The following is a 24,039-nucleotide window of genomic DNA, read 5'->3' on the forward strand; positions in this document are numbered from 1 at the left end:
GGCGAGAGAGCGTGCTTAGACCCCCGTGAGCCGGGAGCTCACACCACCAGGCATCTCAACGGAGCACTGGTCCCGGTGTGCTCACTGATCTGCTTTGAGACCGAAGGAGTCCCGGGGGCGGGCGCTTGGCGGCTGGCAGGCCACCTGCACGAGCGGGGAAGCGGGCCCGACTCGCGGTCGGCACCGCGAAACAGACAGACTGACGACTAGCCGGGTGCGCGCGCCACCAGGCTTCTCACCGAACTCCGGAACTCCGTGCGCTCGGAACACAGACCTGAGACCAGGGGGAGATCCGGAGCGCTGCGGGGGGTGGCACTGGCGGCTGGCGGCGTAAGCACAAAGGACGACGCGCCGAGCCCAGAAGTGAGAGACTGGGAAGCGGTGTGGCTGACACACATCGAGCTGCATAGTTGACACACCACTAGCTATTACAGCAGTTATAAGTGGCCAGAAGTATTAGTGGAGAACGGGCGAACAATCCCTCTGTTCTGGAGGACAAAGAACTGAGATTTGGCCGCTGCTGCTCTGACTCTCAGAAGAGGCACAACAAACAGAAGAGGCCAGGAAAGTTCGCCAGAGAACAAAAGCCTAAATACCGGCTCACGCGTGCCCATCCCATCCCTCGCGGGGACACGGACTACTGCCAAACAGGGTGGACCCGAGATCGCGCCGGCAGCCTCCTCCCACATGGACGTTGCAACCTAAAGGCGGAAGAAATCAAGAAGCCACAACTGGGAGGCGCCTGGGTGGCGAGTCATTGAGCGCCCTGTCTTCGGCTTAGGGTGATCCCTGCCTCGGAGAAGGAGTCCTCATCGGGCTCTCGGCTGGGAGCCTGCTTCTTCCTCTCCCACTGCCTGCTTCTGTTCCCGTTCTTCTGACTTCTGGCTCTCTCTCAGAAACAAATAAATAAATAAATAAAATCTTTAAAAAGAAGCCACATCCCCAAGATCCTATAAACAAGGCAACTGGCTTGAGGACCTAGATCAATACACTTGTGGCTCTGACAACCCACGTAATTCCTATCAAGGAATGACAAGAAGGAGAAGTCCACCCCAGCAGAAAAGACCGTGGGTGTGTGGCTCTGCCACAAAATAATGGATATGGATGTAAACAAATTATCAGAAATGGGTCCCAGGTAACAATGGAGTTAAAAATGATGATTGGAGAATTGGAAAAGTATTAAGCGAAAAGGTTCTGATGAAGTATAGAATCCCCTAGGACAGAAATGAGGAGGCGAATCTGACAGATTAAAAATTCTATGAGCCAAATGCACATGGCTAACTAGCAGATCTGACGACCGGGACGAGCAGAGTGAAGGAGTTAAGTGAATTGGAGGATGGAGTTATGAGGAAAACGGGTAATAGAAGCTGGTGTCTTAAAAAAGTCCACACCCACGAAGGAGGTTAAACACAGGAGATTCTGACTCAATAGCGGTCCAATGTTAGAATCATCCGGCATCCCCAAGAGGTGGAGAAACAGGGGGATCTAGAAAGAATATTATTGAATCCAACATGCTGAAAACTGTCCCAATTAGGAAACAAACATTTCGTGTCCACAGAGGCAAAGAGTGACCCCTCCAAGCTCAACCCGACAAACCCTATGCCCGTCCGATCATGGACTGTCGCAAATGATAGATCAAGGATACCAGTTTGAAAGCGGCCAGGGCAAGAAATGCTCATCATACGAAGAAAGGCATCAGAGTTAGCATCAGACCTGTCTACACACAGACCTGGAATGAGAAAGGGTTGGGGGGGGCATTTTAAAGACTCTTCAGAGAGAAAAACATGCAGCCAAGGGATCTTTATCCAGCAAGGAACTGTCATTCAGAGATTGATGGAATAAAGACATTTCAGAATCACCAGTCATTAACCATTTGTAACCATGCAAACCGCGCCTTCGGGAGATATTAGGGGGTTCTATAAAGGTAATAAAGCCCATAGAGTGATACAGAAAAAAAAGTCACAACCAATACACAACACGAAGACTTCTGGCAAGCAGGCATCATTAAAATCATATCTCTATATTCAGTCTCACGTGAATGTGGCTAAGCCCTATAAGCCACTCACAGGGCTTGCATGATTGAATAAAAAGAAATACTAATCCATTTGCTGTCTACAAGAGACTCAATTTCAACCCTAAAGATGCATTCGACTGAGGTAAGGGGATGGAGTACCATCTTTCACGCAAGTATGACCTTAAGAAAGCTTGGGGTAAGCAATTCTCATCATCAGTATGAATTTGATTTAAACTAGGGAGCCACTGATAGTTGAGAGTATAGGGCTACTGTATTATTATCTTAAAAAGGAAGTATTCAACGAAGTGGATATGACAATTATAATATATATGCTCAGCAGGGACATAGCAACTGATACACAAGCCAACTCTTAACCAGAATAAAGGACGTATATAAATAAAAACTCAACATTATAGTAGGGGACCTCACACTCCACTATCAGAAATAGACAGAACACCCCTGCAAAAACTAAGCAAAGAATCAAAGGGAAACTTTGAATGCTATAATGGTTGAGTTGAACCTCATACGATATCTATAACTTTACTTCCACCCCAGAACCAAAGAATACTCATTCTATTCTAATGCCCTGCTGTACATTTCTCAAAATTTCAAACCATGTTCGGGACACTAACAGTAGTCCTCATTTGATACCATAAAGATTCAAATTATCCCTGCATAATTCTCAGACCATGCACGCTCTGAAAGTGGAACTCAAACCACACAAGGAAAATTTGGAAGAAACTCAACACTTGGAAATAAAACCATCCCTAGTAAGGCGTCAATAAAATGGGAAATCAAAAATCAACTAACGTATTTTGGAGTACAAACGGAGTGAAAACACAACGGTTCCCAAAACCTTATGGGTACCGCAAAGGCAGTCTAAGGGAAGTCTGATGCTAAGCCAGAACTCCTCAAAGAATAGAAAAATCTAAAATAGTTTTTATTTTATTCTTCTTACCTCCAGAGAGAAAGCTGGAACGGCAACAGAGGGGACAGGCTAGTCACTCACGAGGAAGCATGTTGACCAAAATTAGAGCAGAAATCAATCAATCAGAAACCAGAAGTACAGTAGAGCAGATCACTGGACTAGAAGCTGGTTTTTGAGAGAATGGCAATCAAAAATTGTGACTAGAACCACTGCACCAAGACTTATCCAAAAAGAAAAGAGAAAGGACCCAAATTATTAAAATTATGAATGAAAAAGGAGAGGTCACGATCAATCACCATTGAAATATGGGAAGGACTATTCTGTTTGAGAATTTTATCAACAGCTATATGCCAATAAACTAACTAATCTGGAAGAGATGGGAATCCTTCCTGAAACCTATAAACTACAAGTGAATAGCGGGGAAGAATTGATTTCTTAAACAGGCCAATTATGTATGAAGAAATTGAGTCAGTGATAACAATACAACCTCCTCCAATAACTCAAAACTCCAGGCCCAGACGGTTTTCCTGGGGGAATTCTACCAAACATTCAAAAAGAAAAAATACTCTATTATCCTAAACTTATTTCAAAAATAGAAACAAAGGAAACTACCAAAACTCGTTCTATAGGGGCCACTATACGGAGTCCCCAAACCAGCAACACAAGGACCCCTCAAAAAGGAGAATTACAGGAGCCGAATTTACATGAATATGGACGCTAAAATCCTCATCTTAAGATCCCGCTAATAGCTAGAATCAACAGTACATTAAAAGGATTATACAATCTGCATGACCAAATGGGGATTCATACCTGGGATGCAAGCGTGGTTCAATATTTGCAAATCAATCAGTGGGATACATACATATCAACAAGAAAAGACTCAGGGAACCATATGATCTCTCAATTGATGCCGAAAACACTTGATCACAAAAATTACAGCTGCATCCTGATTAAACCCTTCAGAGATGTAGAAGTAGGAGGGTGCATTTCTCAATCTCATAAAAGCATCATTGAAAACTACTGCAAATATTATTCTCAATGGGGAAAAGCTGGGAAGCACTTTCCTTAGATCAGAGACTACCGACATAGGATGCCCACCTCGTCCACCTATTGTTAACACTAATTACACAGAAGTCCTTGCAACAGCAATCAGATGACAAAAAGGGATCAGAAGGTATCCAAATCAGCAAAGAAGAAGTCAAATGTCTCTCTTTGCAGATGACATGATACTCTATATGGAAAACCCAAAGAATCCACTCCCCAAACTATTAGAAGTTATAGAGCAATTCAGTAATGTGGCGATATTAAAAATCAATGCTCAGAAATCAGTTTGCATTTCTACATTACTTTAATAACGACCGAAGAAAGAGAAATTAGGAATCCATCCCATTTACAATAGCACCAAAAACCATACGTTACCTTGAATTAACTTAACCAGAGACGTAAAGAATCTTATATTCTGGTAAACAAAAAGAAGATAAATCACTCTTGAAAGACATTGAGGAAGACATAAAAAGATGGAAAGATATTCCCATGTGCTCATGGATCGTGGAAGAATTAATATAGTTAAAATGTCCATGCTACCCAGAGTAATCTACACTTTCAGTGCTATCCCGACTAAAAATACTGAGGACATTTTTCAAAGAATCAAAATGTAAAATAGTCCTCAAATTTGTATGGAAACAGAAAAGGCCCGAATCTCCCAAGGAACTGTTGAAAAGGAAAACAAAGCTGGGGGCATCACAATGCCGGATTTCTCGAGCCAGCCTACAAAGCTGTGATCGCCAAAGACAGCATATATCAAGTACTACAAAAACAGACACATAGACCAATGGAATGTAGAATAGAGAACCCAGAAATAGACCCTCGGCTCTTTGGGCAACTAATACTTGATAAAGCAGGAAAACATCCGTGGAAAAAGACAGTCTCTTCAATAAATGGTGCTGGGAAAATTGGACAGCTACATGCAAAGAATGAAACTTGACCACTATCTCACCCATATACAAAAATAAACTCCAAATGGATAGAAAGATCCTCGGATGTGAGGCAGGAATCCATCAAAATTCTAGAGGAGAACATAGGCAGCAACCTCTACGACACGCCAAGCAATCCTTTTTCATGCACACATCCCCAAAGGCAAAAGAGAAACAAAGATAAATTGAACTTATGGTACTTCATCAAGATCAAAAGTTTCTGCACAGCCAAGGAAACAGTCAAGAAAAGCTAGAGGCAGCCTACTTGGAATGGGAGAATATATTTGCAAATGACACTACAGATAAAGGACTGGTATCCAAGATCTACAAAAAGAACTGCTCAAACTCAATACACGAGAAACAAAGAGAAGGGCCATATGCACCCCAATGTTCATAGCAGCAATGTCCACAATAGCTAAATCGTGGAAGGAGCCGAGATGCCCTTCAACAGATGACTGGATTAAGAAGTTGTGGTCCATATATACAATGGAATATTACTCAGCTATCAGAAAGAATGAGTTCTCAACATTTGCTGCAACATGGATGGGACTGGAGGAGATAATGCTAAGTGAAATAAGTCAAGCAGAGAAAGACAACTATCATATGATCTCTCTCATCTATGGAACATAAGAACTAGGATGATCAGTAGGGGAAGAAAGGGATAAAGAAAGGGGGGGTAATCAGAAGGGGGAATGAAACATGAGAAACTATGGACTCTGAGAAACAAACTGAGGGCCTCAGAGGGAAGGAGGGTGGGGGAATGGGATAGACCGGTGATGGGTAGTAAGGAGGGCACGTATTGCATGGTGCACTGCGTGTTATACGCAACTAATGAATCATCGAGCCTTACATCGGAAACCGGGGATGTACTGTATGGTGACTAACATAATGTAATAAAAAATCATTAAAAAAAATTATGGCAGTGTAATTCTTTTTTAAAAAAAATACTATATGATGTCTAGAAAATAATATTTTTCACCACTTAGCATAATATTTTAAATAAATCTTAAGAATAATTTTATAAATAAAATTGACAGGTACCTTTTTTTTTTTAAGATTTTATTTATTTATTTGACAGAAAGCCAGTGAGAGAGGGAACACAAGCAGGGGGAGTGGGAGCGGAAGAAGCAGGCTCCCAGCTGAGGAGCCTGATGTGGGGCTCGATCCCAAGGACCTGGGATCACACCCTGAGCCAAAGGCAGACGCTCAACGACTGAGCCACCCAAGCACCGCAATTGACAAGTACTTTTAATGTCAAATATAAAATGTAGGGGAAACCATGTCAGAATTGTTCCCTATTCTTCTTCACAAAAATATTTAAAGAGAGAAGGGGCCAAAAGGGCAGTATGCATACATGTCAAGTTCAGATGTTCCAGTCCCCAGAGAGTTAAGAGCATGGCGAAGAACAGTTGAGAGACAAGTAGGGAATGCTTTCGGTGTCCACAGCTGAGTCTTAAGAGAGCCATACTGCCCCTGCAGTCGTTCTGTGTAATCCTTGCCTTTTTCTGCATCCCCTTCCTGCCTCTCACCTTATCCCTCATTGCTGTGGCTTCACACTTAGAACAGAACTAGTTGCAAGTCTTGATTAGAAAGGAACCATCACATCATCGTGTCTGTTCAGGAAAGCCTGGCTAGTCACCTGCTTTTCATTTAGAGGAAAGGATAGTACACGTATCCTAAGAAACAAAAATCTGGAATAAAACGGAAAGTAAGATACATAATTCTCCTTCAGAGAACATGTGTTGGCTAATTCCTTTTTCTTGTGGAGATGAGCCTTCTGTGGCCTGCTGTCCATTTCTTTATGGTCTCTGCATCTGGGACGGTTAAAATAACAGCCATGACTGAGCAATACTGCAGGAGATGCTTGTCTTTATATAGTGATAGTCTTCTGTAAAATGAGAAGTTTGGGATTATATCTAAGATTTCTTTCTCAATGTACTATGTATGAGTTTCTTCTTCCTTTCCCTCCCTGTGCTTCAGACAACAGTGTAGGAAGTCAGAGAACGTACAGTGTACTGGTTATTGTCGGTATAAAAGCCGATGGCTGTCACCAGAGCCTGGGGAACTCATAGCAGCTAGCGATGGGAAGCTGTAAAGGGCGTTTGATGCCATGTGACTTACATTCTCAGAATTCATAAGGGGTATTCCTACAAGAAAATGCTGAATTAGAAGGCAACACCAAGATAAAGCAAGTATGTATTAGAGGGGCTCCAAGTTATTAACTATTTATTGATTGAGGTGTCATCTTTTAAAACTAGTTATGAATAGTTTTATTCAGTGTATCACATTTAGATTTTGAAGCGAAGAATGTATTTTAAAGATGATAATGAAGTAAAACCGCAACTCTGAGCTAGGACATTAGCACTTTGAGAGCAGAAACCCTGCATCTTCTAGGTTTAGGATGTGTTTCCATGATCTAGCATGTCGCTGAGCACTTATGAGGCCCTTGGTAAATGTTTGCTACGTAAGATTCTAGGTTTGAAAGTATTTCCCTTGTTACCTGATAATAGAACCAAGGCATTGCTACTAGTACTAGTTGAGTAATGTTTCAGCTGCGTTTTTCCAAGACTTCCACTAACAGAACCCAAATAGCAGCAGAGGAGGAAAAAAAAAAGTGTTCTCTTGGGAGTCTTGAGAATAGACCTGTCCTAATAGCCTGCCTCAAGCATAGCATCAGCTCATATGTTTTAAAAAGTACACCTTTTACATAATCATAATCTCGATGTTGCTTTTTATATAAAAAAGATTCCCAGGGCACCTGGGTGGCACAGTCGTTAAGTGTCTGCCTTCGGCTCAGGGCGTGATCCCAGGGTCCTGGGATCGAGCCCCGTGTCAGGCTTCCTGCTCCACTGGGAGCCTGCTTCTTCCTCTCCCACTCCCCCTGCTTGTGTTCCCTCTCTTGCTGGCTGGCTATCTCTCTCTGTCAAATAAATAAAATCTTAAAAGAAAAAATGATTCCCCCTAAAAAAAAACTTTGAGAGAAATCGGTGCTTCAGAGCACTCCACCATGTTTAGCCTATCCTCTGAGAGCCCCCGCCCACCGCCACTCTCCGGGGGAACATGTTCTCTGAGTGAAGAGCAGAGGTGCAGTGAGTGCAGTTGCAAGTGAAAGAACCAAGACTTTAAAAAAATCTATGCAAATAAAGTCAGGAGAGTAACATAACACGGACCATTAAATGGTGTTTCTTTTTGTCTGGATTGACGTGAAGAATTTTTCGTATCACTTTACGTAGATTCTGATCTTTCACACAGTGGTCTCAGGTTTTGACATTAAGTTACTATGTACTACTTTAATTTCTAGACTCTCCTTCCCATCAAGGAGGTCCTAAATAGGAAGCATTTGCATTGAGTTAGTCTGAAGGAAAAACTGGAACGTGGAGTTAGGCAGACAGATGAACAGCATTTGTGTTGGGGCATGAATGCCACGTCCTCGGAAAATCTTCCAGGCGACTATTTAGATTACGCGTCTCTCCAACTCCTCTAATAGCAATTTTGGGGATTAAAGCCGTAAGATAAAGGTTTCTTACGGTGTCATTGTCATAAGGGAAGGCTGAAGGAATGGAGAGTTAAGGGTAATTATTGAGTGTTAATGATGGTATAACAAGTTCACAAGAGGACTTAAAATAGCAAATAGCATTTATTTGGGTTCTATCTTACTCTGTCTTACTGAGTGACGGTGTGTACATCGTAGGAACAAACATCTTTCTTTTTGTTGTGGTTTCCTTTGTTCAGTTTTGTTGTGGTTTCCTTTGTTCAGTTTTGTTGTGTTGCTGACTTTTTACCAGTCTGAAACACAAGGTCTGCTCCATACCCCTTCGCCTTTTCCCCATCACATTTACCATGCCTTCTTATGTTGTTCCGCTTAGTGGCTTTTTAACTTTTAACTTTTTTAACTTTTTAACTTCTTAAACTACAACGCATAGTAGTTATAGAAAAACTACAACCCATAGTTTTTATAGAAAAACCCTTCTAGAAATAAGTGTATGTGTGTCTATGTGTATGTGTTTTTGTAGTACATACCACCCACACACATATAAGTAACTGAAATAAGTAAAAGGTTAAATAAAAATCCGTATTTTCTATATACAGTGTCCCCTGATATTCTCTATTCCAGTCTTATCTTAGGGAAAAAAAAAAAAAAACTTTACAACTCACTCAGTTGATATCATAACCCACTAGTGGGTCATGATTCGTTTGAAAAATACTGGCCTGGAATAAATTCACATGTTACTCATTCAGTCAGCACACATAGCCCTTCTGCTAAGAACTGTCAGGGGTACTAGGTTTTCACACACACAAATACTGAGAAGCAGTATGGTGCTTCTGCTCCCTGACATGTGGTATTCTTTTCTGTGAAGCATGTATTAGATAGGAGAAATTCCGTTAAAAAAATAGAAAACCATCTAAGAACAGGGAAGGGAAAAGGTAGGCTTTTTAATTTATTAAGACAATTGAACTGGTCCTTCATTTTCCCCCCAAAACAGAACAAACCCCAAGTCTACGCCCATGTTTGTAGCATACAGGAGCTAGGAGCCCGAATATTCTGGGAAATAAAGCTGACGAGTAATGCCAGGTCATCAAGCTATGCCTTAATTGATCCTGCTAGGCAGTCAAGGGGTTGACGTCTGAGGAGCTCGTTACCTAAATGAAAACATTTAGGTGACAACAGACTCACCAAGAAGCACAGTAAAGAAGCAGTAAGAGAAATAAATAAATAAATTAATTAATTAATTAATTAATTAATTAATTTAAGGAAACTGGAAAAAGAAGGTTCCTATCTCCTGGACTATTCAGTCTATCCTCTCCCCCACAAATTCTGGCTTCTTTGTTTGTTTTTGTTTTTTTTCTCATTAAACTTTTGTTTCAATGGGTCTCAAAATTCGATGACAGATTTAATCATCTCCTTCCAATATTAAAGTTGCCTGTGCCTGGGAATCCTGGGCCAAACTGCCTCTGACTCTTCTCATCAGAATGACTGTTCTTAATTACATTAAATTCAAAATGAAGGGCACCGAACAGATATTTATTGTATGCCTTTTATGTGCTAGCTCCAGGCACTAGAGAGACAGCAGCGAGCAGATAAAGATCTCTTTCCCACAGTACTTAACAGTCTAGTGAACGTGCTATGGTTCGCAGCATTCAGTCTAGTTCTGAATACCAGATAACCCTTGTGATAGTTTTCAGCTCAGAATGAGGTGAGCTTCTTGGTCAGGATCGTCGCTACGCCTCAAACAGACTTCTTTTCTTCTTAACGGAACTAAGCTCAAGATTTTTAACCTGAGGGGCGCCTGGGTGGCACAGCGGTTAAGCGTCTGCCTTCGGCTCAGGGCCTGATCCTGGTGTTATGGGATCGAGCCCCACATCAGGCTCCTCCGCTATGAGCCTGCTTCTTCCTCTCCCACTTCCCCTGCTTGTGTTCCCTCTCTCGCTGGCTGTCTCTCTCTCTGTCAAAAAAATAAATAAAATCTTTAAAAAAAAAAAAAAGATTTTTAACCTGAGTATCACGAAGGGTCGAAGAGGGAAAGTGAGTTATCAGTCTTTCCAAGAATAGCTTCTGTATGCAACCTTGAGACAAGGAGAATCAGTCAACAGCTAATTTCTCAGGCTGGCTTTAAAAAAATTTGTAAGATATTCCTATCTGTACATATAGGTTAAGTATTGTTTTATGAGGGGGCACCCGGATGGCTCAGTCACTTAAGCGTCTAACTCTTGGTTTCAGCTCAGGTCATGATCTCAGAGTCCAGAGTTTGAGCTCCATGTCCAGCTCTGCACTCAGCATGGAGTCTGCTCCCTCTTTCTCCCTCTCACTCCTCCTCTGCCCCATCCCACCTAAAATAAATACATAAATAAAATCTAAAAAAAAAAAGTATAGGGAATGCCTGGAAAGCTCAGTTGGTTAAGCATCTGCCTTCGGCTCAGGTCATGATACCAGGGTCCTGGGATCGAGCCCCACATTGGGCTCCCTGCTCAGTGGGAAGCCTGCTTTTCCCTCTCCCTCTGCCATTACCTCTGCTTATGCTCTCTGGCTTTGTCTCTCTGTCAAATAAATAAATAAAATCTTAAAAAAACAAAACAAAAAAAACCTTTGGCAGTGAATTTTAAATTACTTTTTAATGTGCATTAAATATTATTTGAAAGTTGTTTATGTTCTGTATCTTCAAAACAAATTCTTGTAACTTTAAGAAAGTTTTTTGTCTTTTGGAGAGAGTTTACAGGGTAGATTCTTCTTTCAACTCTTCATTTCTAAAACTGAGTACTTTCTAAAACTGCCTGCTTAAAACCAAAACGAGAACAAAGGTTGATAATACTATAGAAAAGTTGATTAGAGAAAAATAGAGTGATTGAAAATGTAGAGGCCAAACATAGAAACTGGTAGATTCTTAAAACAGAAGAGAAGTCAGAATTGAACAATTGATTTCAGAAGACTGCAGTGCTTTCCTTAAACATCTTTATTACTCTTCTTTGGTTGATAAATAGCACGTATATTAGCTTTTAAAAGACTCATACCATTTTATTTCTCGTTAGTACTCTGTGTAATACCTAATTAATCTTACTGACTTGCGTTAGTAATAACCAGATTCTTAGCCTGCATAACTTGTTTTAAATCATTAGAAAAGTAATTACACCTATATGCATAATGATGTATTTTTAAATATATTGTTAACCCTATTTAAAAACGTATGTTAAAAGATAATTAGAACAAAAGGAATGTTCTAGTAATAAACTGATAAGGATATTCATTTAATTGTCTACAATTACATATCAGAGTATATGAAGCAGGAGTCTTTCAGTTTTTCTGTGCATTGCAGTAACTTGACCATTTATATTTTAACTTTAAGCCTCAAGCTGAGAAATATATCTGGAAATCATTTTAAAATTAAGATTTTATTGTTGCTAGCCCTAAGGAGTTCCTTCTTTCTTTAATTATGTTTGTAGTATCTTCTAATCTATTTCTACTAGGCTTTTTTCCTTTCTCTTACTCACTTCTATGATGCATATATTATATTATGGAATTACTTCCTGCGTGGCCACAGCTTAGGGAACTGTTTATAATCTTTGTTACTTTAAATCTTAAGACATCAGAAATAAGCTTAAAGTCTAATTAATGTTGAGGCCTTTCTTTACGAAAAGTGGAATATTTCATATCCCTTTAAAAGGGTTGCATTTTTTCCTAAGAAAGAAACACTCTTCCCTTCATAGGCCTTGCAGGTGGGAAAGCAGGACCCTTAAGGGAAGATTGGGACTATCCAGGATGTTTCTGCCTAAAGAGGACGTGTGTTAACCACAACCCCTAATGCTGCGGCACTTTCGATCCATGCTCCCCTCCTCAGCTGTTTTCTTAAAGGATACAAGAGCACTTGGGTTTTTTGTTTTAACTTGTAAAATATTTAAAATTTCAAAAAGCACAACATAATTTTATTTTCTGTAACCCAAGAGAGCAGGTCCTATAATGTTCTGAGTCCTATGATTCTACATTTTCTCTGTGCCATTGTCAGCATTTCAGAAGTGTTCTTTGCCAGACAAAAGGAAGTTAACCGAAGTCTCTGTCCAGACATGCATACTGATTTAGACAAGAGACTATCTACAACGTAGAAATCTAAAGATATTTATGAAACTGAACATTGCTGTGCTGTTTTGAAGCACTAGGCATCAATCCAACTTAACAAATTTTATTTCCCTATTAATGTACCTTTAATGTAGGTGGAATTCCTACAGAATCTGGAGAACTTTTTAAGTTGAAACTATTTAGGGGGTCCTGGGTGGCCCAGTCAGTTAACTGTCTGCCTTCGACTCAGGTCATGATGCCAAGGTCCTGGGATCGAGCCCCGCCTTGGGCTCCCTGCTCAGCGGAAAACCTGCTTCTCCCTCTCCCGCTCCTCCTGCTTGTGCTCTCTTTCTCTTTCTGTGTCAAATAAATAAATAAAATCATTAAAAAAAAAAAAATTTAGACACCCTCCTTTTGGACCTAAGAATGATGACATTTCTGCAACTAATGACATACATACCAAGATTTTTAAGCAAGGAGAACTGTAATTCAGAGTTCAATGTGAAGTTTTCTTCTCTATACAGATCAGTAAGTTATCAAAGACGTAACAGTATGCTCAGTTTTTAAAAGAGAGTTGAGAAAACATTAACTCTTCATGGGACACAGTCTAGCCTTTAGAACATTGGCTTAGCCTAAAGTGAAATATTTCCAGCAATATTCTCAAACCTTTGCATTGCCACAGTCAAGCTCTCTAGGCTTGTCAGAATGAACTGTCCACCAGTCATCTAGAAATTTAGTAGAGATCAGCTGGCTTTTTTTTTTTTTTTTAATAAACAGGCATTTAATTAGATATTGGCCTAAGTTTATGTTGGATTTCTTGCCTATCTTAACATTAAAGATAAAAAGAAGAAAGCCAGATTCATGTTAAGGCAACAGAGTAGATGAACCTGGAAGGCATTGTGTTGAGTGAAATAAGCCAGGCAAAGAAAGAAAGACAAATACTGTGTGGTATTACTCATAGGTGGAATCTAAAAATACATATATAGCGGCACCTGGGTGGTTCAGTCGGTTAAGCAGCTGGCTCTTGTTTTCAGGTCAGGTCATGATCTCAGGGTCCTGGGATCGAGCCCTGCCTCAGGCTCTGCACTCAGCAGGGAGTCTGCTTGAGGATTCCCTCACTCTCTCGGCCCCTCCCCTTGCTCACATGCACTTGCTCTCTCTCTCTCTCTAACATAAATAAATACATAATTTTAAAAATTAATTAAAAAATATATGTATATCAAGCTCACATAAACAGTAGATTAACAGTTGCCAGGAGGCTGGTGGATGGGGAAAAAGAGGAGGGTTTGATAGAAGGTTACAAACTTTTAGTTGTAAGAAGAAGAAGTTCTAAGGACCTAATGTATAACGTGGTGACTATAGTTGGTAACAGTGTAGTGTATACCTGAAATTTCCTGAGTAGAACAAAGTGTTCTCACCAAAAAGAGAGGAAAACAAATGGCAGATATGTGACGTGATGGGTGTGTTAGTTAACTCGATAGTGGGAATCCTTTCACGGTGTATACTTCTATCAACTCGTGTTTTACGATTTACCTATATTACAGTTTTGTCAGTTATACCTCAGTAAATCTGGGGGAAAAAGAATGACCGAATTTTGAAATATTTTTTTAACAGGTTGTATCAATCAGTGAAAATTCTATATTCCTTTGGCATCTTTGTGACGTATTCAATTCAGTTCTATGTCCCGGCAGAGATCATCATCCCTGTGATCACATCCAAATTTCATGCTAAATGGAAACAAATCTGTGAATTTGCAATAAGGTCCTTCTTGGTTGCTATTACATGTAAGTATTACTACGCATTTATATCATCGTAATTTTTTCTTGTTGAATTTTGTGTAATGAAGCTACTTAAAGTATATGTCAAAGTATATTTTTTAAAAACAATTTATTTACATAGCGGAGATAATTTGGGGTTAAAATTCCATTATTCTACTGTTGTATAAGAAAAACGTAAACCAGATCCTATTACACTTAAAAGAACTAATCAAATTATCATTTTGAAAACTACATCAGTGGTGATTAAAATATAAGTATTTTTAGATCAGATGCATAACGGACTCCTTATATTGTTGCTACACATTTTATTTTGGTTTTAGTTTTCCTCGGGTTTTTTATTTCTGCTAACTTTTGTATATTTAACAGTTTAACTCTCCATGACTACCTATACAAATGGGTTTTGTTTTGTTTTGGTCTTTAATAATTTCAGTGGCTAATTTTACTCATTATTCGGAGGAATGTGTGTAATCTCGTCTCAAGGTTTCATAGTATAAAATGCCTCCACCAGGGAGCACTAATTATGGAGACCTGTGGAGAAGAAGCTTGATTTTGGTACAGTGGAAACAGTGTGAGTTTTGGGGTCACACTGACCTCACGGTTCAAACCTACCGCTCACCTGCTGGTATCTTTGGACAAGTTCCACACCATCTGTAAGCCCCTCTTTCTTCAACTGTGAAATGAAGAAAGAGTTCCTTAATGGCGTTCTTGTAGGGTTTAAGAATATTAACAAAGTAGCCAGAAGTTATAATTGTCACCATTATTGTTGTAACCGCAAATATAAGATGACTGTAACTCTGAACCAAGATTACCTAGAATGATACCAGGGCCCATTGGAAATGGGTCAGCTTTCTGTGGAAGATAGGAGTAACCATCTTGGCCCAGTCAAGGCGAGAGAATGAGAGAGCTAGAAATTCGGGACAACTGTAATTTCAGTGAGCAGCTTGGGGTGGAGCTTATGCCTACAGGTCTAAAGAAAAAGCAAAGCTGGGAAAAGTAAATGAAACTTTTTTCCAAAGTAATCATTTGAATAAATTATAGCCATAATAAGGTAAATCATATTGAAGAGTGAAGTCAGTAAGCCCATATGCTGATGACTAATAAAACGTTCAGTAGGAAAAAGTTATTTTAAGACATTTTGAAATATTTCTTACATATTGTTTTTATTGATATTTTGACAACTGTACTAAATGAAAAGGCTGATTTCAGTACAAGTCCCTTTTATCATAGGTGTAAGACTTCTATTCTGAAAGCGTATCTCCTTTTAGAATTAGTTACTGAAGGAGCTTGAAGGAGCTTGTTAGGAAATGTTAAAGGGATTTAATAACTTCTGATAGTTCGGTAACTTCACCCATTTCTGCACATTGGCCGCCATTGTTATGTCCAAGCGACCTGTCTGCACACCCGCTCCCGGGAGTCTATTCCCAGAAGCCAGGGGCTCTCCTCAGGAGCTGAGTTCATGACACACAGAATGGCCGGTGTTTCTTTGCTGCTCCTCTCTTGGGTAAAAATAGTTAAAGCTACTCAGCGGTAATTGAGGGTTATAGTTATAGTTACAGCATGCTTCGGCCAAAGAGAACGCACACCAGCTAGTATTGCCTTCCACTTCACCGGGACACATCATCAGACGCTGAGCTTCGCTGGCGTCTTTGGCACATGCTTCCAAATTAAAGTAAAAGCCAGCTGATATGCATGACGGGACTGTTTTTCCTCTGCTCTGTAAAGCACTTGACAAGCTTTGGGGGCACGCTCCACAGGGATGAGTGTGTGGGCAGCCGATGGGGCCCTGTGACGTCCACAGAGCAGACTGCGACACGAGCAGTGAGAGTGGAGGCGCAGCTGGCTGTGCTTTGAAAATTGGGTCTCTTTCAGTGTTCTGTAATCCTTTCCAAGTACCGAGCCCAAGTTTGTAATACTGGTCTCAAAGTAGTGAGTTTACCAGCTTGGATTATATTGGTTACTCCCAAGTCTCTATTTCACATTTGAATCATCATGTCAAAGTATCTTCTTAGTGCAACTCAAAAGCTTGGAAAGATGGGTCAGACTCTTTCTACCTGTTTCCCGTCGGCATTTACTGGCTATAGAGGCATCGCACAGGTGAGGGGGAAGCGTGACTAGAAGCTGGCCAACGGCCACCATCAACTACAATAAATACCTTTTATTTTACAAGCAAACCTGTAGAGAGAACTGTTAAACTTTGAATTAAAATGAACACTGAGACCAGTATTTTAATTCCATGCTTGAATTGAATCTGTGAAATACTATTTCTTTCTATTATTGTCCAATTCATTGATCTTTCTACTATTTCTAATTTGAAAACTTTTTGGCTTTGGGAGTTTGCTTTCTGGTCTTAGGAGACTATGACTACAAAGCACCAAAAAATATAAACCTTAGTAGTTTTTAGAATACTAGAGAAGATACACTAAAATCCTTCATTTCAGTTGCCACTTCAGGTGAGGAAAGCTGTATCCCCTCATATTCTATCTAAGAGTCAGGAGGTATGTGGGGAGTACCGTTAATTATTTGTGTAATTAAAATTTATGTGCTGGAGTGTTCCTCACAGTTTTGTTGTTGATGTTATAATATCAAGTATTTTGTTTTTTTTCTCTATATTTTCTTCTCTGTGTTTTCATCCTGTAGATGCAAAGAATGGACTTAAAATAGGCTTTTTATTTTTTTTAATGAGAGGAAAATTCATGCTTTAAGGATACATTCTTTTTCTCTATAATATAGTTTTGGGAAATACTGAATAAACTTAATTAGTATTTAATAGATCTAGTCATAACACCTGTCTGTAAATGATATAGGACAGCCTATTTACAGTAATCCTATAGTAAATATTTGTAATGAATAAATCCTCTGTATCCCAGACTATCCTTTGACTTCCTGTTTTTGGAGGTTTTTATATATCAAATTTCCCTAAAATGTATATATTTGTCTTCCTTATCGACTAATAGCATTACCAAATAATACTTCAAGCCATTTTTTACTAGCAGATATCTACTGATTATATAAGGTTTAAAGGATGACTTCAGCTAATTGATAAATTTAATGATTTAAAGGTGTTTGATAAGGGACACCTGGGGGGCTCAGTCAGTTAAGTATCTGCCTTTGGCTTCTGGCATGATCCCAGGGTTCTCAGATCAAGCCCCACATCGGGCTCCCTGCTCAGTGGGGAATCTGTTTCTCCCTCTGCCTTCTGTTCCCCATTCTGTGCTGTGTGTGTGTGTGTGTGTGTGTGTGTGTGTGTGTGTGTCTCAAATAAACAAATAAAATCTTTAAAAAAAATTAAAAAATGAAAGTGTTTGATAAACGGAATTTTAGTCTGAATGAACAAATTCTAAAAAACCTATAGTGTGGGGCGCCTGGGTAGCACAGTCGTTAAGCGTCTGCCTTCAGCTCAGAGCATGATCCCGGTGTTCCGGGATCAAGTCCCACATCAGGCTCCTCCGCTGGGAGCCTGCTTCTTCCTCTCCCACTCCCCTGCTGTGTTCCCTCTCTCGCTGGCTGTCTCTCTGTCACATAAATAAATAAAATCTTAAAAAAAAAAAAAAAACCTATAGTGTTCCTCCACATGGTTTTCCAACCATATTTCACTTGATTTTTACTAATAACAGCTGGATTATAGAAAAACACGAATGAGGAAAAATGAATTCCAAAATGAAAAGCTCTTCAGATGGCAATGTTCTAGTCCTGCTTGTCTGGCCTTCCTTCTGTACTGCCATCTAGTATAAGTAGGTAGAAGTGTGTCCCCATGAAATGGATGTTGTCAATGAAATTTGAAAGGTCCTAATTATGTTTGGGAGTTATTATAGTTCCATGGAGAAACATGTTAAAAGAATGTAGCAAGCATCTATTCAACAGGGAGCCCACTTTATCAAGCATTTCTAGGTTAGAGCTGCAACTTCTTCAAAGTCTTATTTAGGAAAGTTTCCCACACTTCAGTCCTCTAGGTATGAGGCTAGGTTTATAATTTCCAAATCATTTTTAGGGTTTTAGCTTTCAAAAGAAATTAAATAGGAAATAACAAATATTTCCACGAAACCTGGTAGTTCCAAATTAATACCATAACCTCCTGAAAAGCATTGAGAACCACAAAGAGAACAGGGGAAGGAAAAAAACCCGTAACCTAAAAATTAAGAAGTGGAGAAACCAGTAGGCTGCAAACTGAAGACTTAATTACAGAGCCCAAGTTAAATTATATATACACCAAGAAAGTTCAGCAAGAGACAAAGAGGCTAGAACTGAGAAACACAAAAGTATGTAAACTTAGTGTTAAAAAGAGAGGGATAGGGCTGTCTGGGGGTCTCAGTCGGTTGAGCGCCTGACTTTTGATTTCGGCTCAGGTCATGATCTCAGGGTCATGAGATCAAGTCCTGCATTGGACTCCATGCTCAGTGGAGAGCCTGCTTGAGTTTCTCTCCTTCTACCCCTCCCCCTGCTCTCTCTCTCTAAAAATAAAAATCTTAAAAAGAGAGAGAGGGATAAAAAAAAGATTAGAAGGAAGATGGTAGCTTTAGGAGACAAGTTAGGAAGAGCCAACTCATGCATCAGTGGAGTCCTCAAAGCCAGAACTGTGGTGACGGAATCCTCGTTGGTGACAGGCAGGGGTGACGTAGCCCCCATAGCTGGCATATGAGCAGACTCAGTTGTTATTTCTGGTGGCCGCTCCACACCCCCAGCAAGTCGTTCGGTGAGCCGGTTTAGGACATTTGAGAAAGGAATATGAGTCTTGGTTTTTACAGACCCTCTGTTGATACCTTCGGCAAGAGAAGGGTAAGTAGGATCAAGAAAGTGCCAGATCAAGGCTTTTCAGAAAGCTTGCCAGCAGTTTGGAAGAAAATCTGGTCAACAGTACTGGTACATTATTTTTTTTTTTAACTTTTCATTTTGAAATAATTCAGAAAAGTTATAAAAGAAAGTAGAGTTACCTACATTTAGTACTCATGTAAGTATTCAGTATTTAAATAAGGAGAGTATGTATTTTCATTTTCTAGGTGCTGGCGCAGTTCTGATTCCTCGTTTGGATATTGTGATTTCCTTCGTTGGAGCTGTGAGCAGCAGCACGTTGGCCCTGATCCTACCACCCTTGGTTGAAATTCTTACGTTTTCTAAGGAACACTACAATATATGGATGATCCTGAAAAATATTTCTATAGCGTTCACTGGAGTTGTTGGTTTCCTTTTGGGTACATATGTAACTGTTGAAGAAATTATTTATCCTACTCCCACAGTTATAGCTGGCACTCCACAAAATCCTTCTCTGAATTTGAATTCAACATGCTTTACATCTGGTTTGAAATAGTGGAAGCAGAATTATGAGTCTTCTCCTTTTGTCTCAGTTCTGAAAATGATGAAAATAAGAACTAGTAGAATACATTGCCATGTGCTTAAAACTAGAACCAAATTCTCTTTTCTTTTGGCGCAATAAGGGTATTTTAGTAGTAAACTGTAATTCTTTACCGATCGTGGTAAACTATGACAGATTATTGGTTTAAATATCAGCAATAATTTCAACAAATGTCCTGAAAATTTTTTTAATTAAAATTAAGAAATTAAAATGTAGAAAAATTAAAGAATAAAAAGACTTCCACTATTCTTCAATCAATCAGAAATACTCCAACCAAGATTCTCTTTTACACCGATGCTCCTCTTTCCCCACCCAGTTGAGGAGAGAACACGGTTCTAATAATAAGAGAATCAAAGAAGGACATAGTTAACAAAAATCTTCTCACTATCTCGGTGAATATCAAAGTGGACTTGGTGTTTAATGTAAAAATGTCTTAATCATGTTTTTACTAGAGAGCCAAATACTTAATGATTCATCCCTGGAAGGATAGAAAACTCATTAGCCCTAATGTAAACATCAGAAATCCCTACAACCAGAATTATTCTACACTGTTCTCTGATGGTAGTTGATCTGCCCAGTGAAAACTCTGAGGCACTGTGTGAGATCCTGACTTTGTGACTCAGTAAAATTTAAATAGACTTCAAGGGTTATCCAACACAATTCCCTTATTTTTTACCTAAGAAAATTCATGCCCAGAAAGGTTAAGTAACTTGGTTAAGACCACGCAGCTTTGAGACCAAGCAAGAGAACCTGATCTTTTGACCCCCAGTCCAGGACTTTTTATTTTTCACATCACATCCAGGAAAAAGAATAAATTATGTCCAGTTTAGCCTGTAGCATTGCATCTATTTAATTATTTTAATACTTGGAAAGCCAGTGATCTTTGAATCGTATATGTGACCTGACCATAAAGATCAGAGAACTCTAAAAAGCGTGTATTACAGCCATATAAACCCCAACAAGAGAAAGAAGTTTTCTGTTGTTTTGTTTTGGTTTATTTTAAAGAATAGAAACTACATGCTGTTTTAACTGCTGGCTAGTAAAAGGTACCCAGCTACTCTGTTTATGGCTCAAACTCTCCTTACTAGTTCTTCCCTTTTTGGGTTTTGTAGGCACCATCTTTCTCAATGGCAGAAAATGGGTATCTGACAAAATACAGGACTTGTGTATTCCTTCCAGCCCTGTGGCTTTATTATAGCCTTTTAGTGATCTGAAGGGGCAGGATAAAAAAAAAAAAAAACCATAAAGAAATTTATGTTGAGGAAAAATCAAGGCAATAATAGACTACTAAAATCTTGAGACACTCCCGGTTTCTTCCAAAGAGAAATACCTTTTATTACTTCATATTCGTCAAGCCCATTTATTAACCAAAACAATCTCAGTTGACAAGAAAAATGAAAAATTTTAGGTTTAAAACATTAAGAATCTTGACTTTTTAAAAAGTTCATGCTTCAAAACATGTTGAACTTTTTAATCAGGCTGACGGTACCCTGATTTGTAACACTGTGTCATCCAGATCACTGTCGTGTATGTAGTCTGTGTTTTTATACATGAATGTTAACTTAGTTCAAGTATCTTTTGCTTTGCATCATTGAGTCATCAAATACAATTCTAACAAAGTATCAGAAGCTTTATTTTTGTACAAATTCATAAGAGTCAAACTTTTTTTAAACATTTACATTAGATATCACCAATAATTGTTTGTGATACTTTTATATCAAATCTGTTCTGGTGAGCTTTTAGTCATACTGAGAGAATGTGGAAGAAGTTATAGGAAATGTAGTCATCATTGAAACTGTTATATAATCATGTGTCTAAGAATAAATTAGGGTTTTTTTTTAAATGTATAACTTGGTATAAAATGACTTGAAAACCATTATTTAATAGAAAGCACTATTATTTTGTCAGCCGTCTTCAGATATTTCTAGTCTATGCATGAAATTTTGTTTATACTTTGACCTGTTTATTTTCCTTATTAATTAATCAAATTCAATAAATTTTGAATATTTGATCATAGCAATAAATAAATTTTAGATTCAGCTTGAACAAAATGTCGAGCGCATTATCAACCAGGCTTCCTTATGCAGCGACTGCTGAATCGACAGCCACTAAATCATCGATACTTTAAGTACAAGAGAAAAGTTGAAATGTTGAAAGAAGCGGCTAAAAGGGAGAGACTAGTTTTAATCCCTAACAAGAAACTGTTTAGATGTAAAGCAGAAATGCACCCTTACTTAAGGATTTTTGATGATGTATTTTATTTGCAAAAAAAATCAGTGGCAATGTTTTTCCTCTGAAAATTTAGTTTTAATGAGTCACAACATTTTCTAAAGATTTTTAGAGAAGATGTTTTGATGAGACCAGCTGTTGCTTTTATTTTCGGGCCTGGAAAAATGAGAGCAATCGCACCTGTCAAATTGTGCATCCGGTGTCTTGGTCCCTTACGCCATGGCTCAGACGACTGCCGCATTTCCTCTGCCACAATAAAGAGCCTCTTTGAAAGCGAATCAGGTGCCTGAGAGCCCTTTCTAAACCACAGAGGTGGGGGAGGGACAGGAGAGCTTCATTCACCTCTGCTGACTTCAGTTCTAAGTTGGTTATCCCTCGTCCTTTACCTTCAAAAGCGTGTCGCCAGTTTCAGAGTCAATATATAAAATTTTTTTTTTTTCAATCAGAGGAGCTTCTTTTCCCCACATGGTCAGATTTCTCCACAATTTAATAAGAACTAGGGTTTTTTCCTCGGTTAAAGACCAATTTGTATGATGTTATCAAATAAAAAAGTATACTGGATCAGCAAATGCCACATTATGTTTTAATTCTGTCCTTGCTGGATTCTCCTTTCTTAAAACCATTTCTGCCTCTCATCTAGGCAGCGTACTTAACGTTTTTACAAGCATTTAATGCAATGTGCATGTTGTAAATTTCCTAACAGGGCCTAATTTCATTCAGTATTTTCAGAATAGTTACAGGAAAGCTGTCTAACTGCAAAGCACTATAAAAATATTAATGGAACTCTGAATTAGAGCTCCGTGTTAGTGCCATTTCTAGCTGTGGCAAAGCACAGGTCTTAGCGGAGCTTACCGGTGGCATTCTTCACTAGATGTCCGCCCCGACAGCATCTGAGGAGTGCGTTTGTTTACAGTAGGTTTCAACCTCAGTTCTCCTTTCTTGGTTTAAAACAGAGACGATGCAGAGTAGAGATAATGGAAATCATAAATAAAAATTTAAAAATTATGCCAGTGGCCCAATGAATATTTTCTGTTGGGGAATAAGATTTGGTAAAAATACAGACCATTGATCATGTAAAATGAGTGTGTTTTTTTTAAATGAATCAATTTTGTCCATTTTGGCTGATCTAGCTTCCCCCTTCATAAGAAAATTTGAGAACTTCGATCTAAAAGGTGTGACAAGGTACTTCCTAACGTTAAGTGGCTGACTGCAATAGTTAACACTCCGGCAGTGTTATGGGTAATCTTATTCATGCCCCTAGTGCTTACTCGGTTAAACGCCTTAATGAAAGTGGTTGGTTTTCACCTAGGAGATAAGAAAACATGCTTAAGAAATGACTGGAAATGCTATTTATTACCCTATGATAAATGAGATGAAGACTTACTCTCATTCTTAAAATGTCATATTAAAATTAGCTACTTCTTATGCACGCATTCCATGTGAATTAGATACTGATATGAACAACCATTTAAATTGGGTCCAGAAGGATGATGTGTTGAAAGATCACTCCAAAAATTATTCCATTAGAGTTTTCCTGATAACAAATAGGAAAGCAAATGCTTATACAGTGAATAAATTAAGCTGTGGATTTTTGTGTTTTTCAAAATGGTTTTGTCAGTTTGAAAACTAAATGTTATTGCACTTGAGTCAGTCCTTTTTCTTTTAACTTATTTTTCTTTACAATATTAAAAAAAACCCTGTCTTAAAGTACTGTAACTCTTCTGAATTTTCAATAAAATATAATTATTTTGCTTGCAAATGCCTTTTTACATGAATTTGTCTTCTATAAGGTTAAATGATATTGACAGATGTCATAAGCTGAAAACGGCACTAGTATATTCTCACCATACATTTTAATCAGTCTTTGTGGTTAATTCTTTGTCATGTGATCTTCAACCTTGGAAGTTGATACTATGTACCTCTGAGATTTAAGAGCTGAAATTGATTAAAAATGAAGGGACATACTCTAAACCGTGACCTGACCCTCCTACAGAGTCAATGCAGAATGAGCAGTCTGCAGATGCTACGTCTGTGATGTAATTTACCACTCCTTTAGGTCAAGAATAGGTATCAGTTACACTTTAATACATTTTGCTTGCGTTGTGCCAACTCCACAAATCAAAGACCATAAACATATTTAAACTTTACATCAAGAATGCTGCTCTCGTGACCCTAACCTAAGGGCACACTGTAGTTCATCAGGAGAGAAACACTCTCTTCCTAA

At 38.9% G+C, this 24,039-nt stretch overlaps 1 protein-coding gene across 1 annotated transcript in view; it reads left to right on the forward strand.

Annotated features, from left to right (window-relative positions):
* The window catches only part of SLC36A4 (solute carrier family 36 member 4), a 59,377-nt gene extending 37,284 nt beyond the window's left edge, over nucleotides 1-22,093 (forward strand). The window contains exons 10-11 of the mRNA XM_040631004.1: nucleotides 14,076-14,245; nucleotides 19,234-22,093. Of these exons, the coding sequence (XP_040486938.1) occupies nucleotides 14,076-14,245; nucleotides 19,234-19,541 (478 nt within the window). The 3' untranslated portion in view covers nucleotides 19,542-22,093. The remainder of the gene's footprint in view (nucleotides 1-14,075; nucleotides 14,246-19,233) is intronic.
* The last annotated feature ends 1,946 nt before the right edge of the window (nucleotides 22,094-24,039 follow it).

This window comes from Ursus maritimus, unplaced genomic scaffold (genome assembly GCF_017311325.1).
Source record: "Ursus maritimus isolate PB19 unplaced genomic scaffold, ASM1731132v1 scaffold_16, whole genome shotgun sequence".
In the NCBI taxonomy this organism is placed as follows: domain Eukaryota; kingdom Metazoa; phylum Chordata; class Mammalia; order Carnivora; family Ursidae; genus Ursus; species Ursus maritimus.